Source organism: Sinocyclocheilus grahami, unplaced genomic scaffold, assembly GCF_001515645.1.
Source record: "Sinocyclocheilus grahami isolate Dianchi unplaced genomic scaffold, SAMN03320097.WGS_v1.1 scaffold5861.1, whole genome shotgun sequence".
NCBI lineage: Eukaryota > Metazoa > Chordata > Actinopteri > Cypriniformes > Cyprinidae > Sinocyclocheilus > Sinocyclocheilus grahami.
In genome coordinates this window covers 1-1,362 of record NW_015510439.1, presented here as the reverse complement: position 1 = coordinate 1,362, position 1,362 = coordinate 1, and the positions used below count along the sequence as shown (strand labels likewise).

At 39.4% G+C, this 1,362-nt stretch overlaps 1 protein-coding gene across 1 annotated transcript in view; it reads right to left on the bottom strand.

Annotated features, from left to right (window-relative positions):
* LOC107577369 (retinoblastoma-like protein 2) overlaps positions 1 to 851 on the bottom strand; it is a gene marked incomplete at both ends in the record, with an annotated part of 7,302 nt that extends 6,451 nt beyond the window's left edge. The window contains 4 exons of the mRNA XM_016263451.1: positions 3 to 138; positions 232 to 369; positions 492 to 595; positions 739 to 851. Coding sequence (XP_016118937.1) covers positions 3 to 138; positions 232 to 369; positions 492 to 595; positions 739 to 851 — 491 coding nt within the window. The remainder of the gene's footprint in view (positions 1 to 2; positions 139 to 231; positions 370 to 491; positions 596 to 738) is intronic.
* Positions 852 to 1,362: the final 511 nt, after the last annotated feature.

Here is a 1,362-nt window from a genome sequence, read left to right as displayed (position 1 = left end):
GCAGTTCTTGGCCTCACGGATGCTATCCCACAGCGGGGAGTTTCCTTTCCATGCCAAAGATTCCAATACCTGCTCCTCAACATGGTTCAGATGTTTGACTACCTCCCGGAAAAGACCCTCCTCCGCCCTCACCAACACCTCAATCACATGTGAGCGAGATAGAGAGGCTTTGGCTTTTATGAATGAATGCATACAATTTTATGGTTATTTTCTATCTCTATAGTCACTTACCTTATAAAAGTGATAAGCGGGGAGGTCAAAGATTTGCAGGACTCTGGGAAACTCTCCCGGTGGTCGATACGAGAAGATGACGATCTCCAGGCAGCAGATGATCAGTGACCGGTGAAATATATCTTGCTCTAGAATGCCCTGAGACACATGACACTCAGCAGACATAATTACCTAAAGTATGCTGCTAATATTCAATAGTTTTGCATTCCTCATGGCTTAGTTAAGGCATATAGTGTGATTTGTGTGAAAATGAAACCTACAGACAGGTCCATATCTCCAAGTCGTTTCTTCTCCTGGTTGATGATCACTTCCAGTGATTTGTAATAAAGTGCCTCAGCCAAGCAAAAATACTTCACTGCAACATCTGTGAAAAAGGATGCCCCAATTTTTTTTTTATCAATCAATCAACAAATGATCATTGTTTGAATTGTGGGAAAAGCCATGAGCTACAAATTAAAGAAGAAAAAAAAAGAGAATAATATGACAAGTAAGTATGAACATGCACACCTCTCGCCAGAGTCTTGTTATCGTCTCCTGTTCCCTCATAATTCTGAAGAAAAATCTCTGACATCTCCTTCAGTCTGGCTGCTATGGACTCACTGGGGTCTCTTACACATGATCTGTTACACACAAACAAAAAAATATCAATGATTCCCGCGCACAGCAAATTTCACTGCGACTTTAACAGGTCACTGGAATCACTGCAATCACAATCACTAGAATCCCAGTTTTACTGGAATCCCTGTAATCAGAATATACTGGAATCACTTAATCATTTGTGTCATATTTTTCGGGAAACGGTGGTATCACATTTTACTGTGATCATGATTCAATAGAACAAATGTGTTTACTGGCATCACAATTCATTGGACTCGCTGGAATCAGTTTCCTTGGATACACATCTGGATACACATTTGGCTGGCATAGGTAGAATACTGGAATACACACTTGACTAATCATTGGTAACACATTTATATGGAAATAACTGAAATTACGTCAATTCATTGGACTAACATACTGGATTCACAAATTTACTGGACTCTCTGAAACACAGTTTATGGAAATAGCTGGAATTACATCAATTTATTGGACTAACATCTTACTGGAATCATATTTTTATTGGACTCTGTA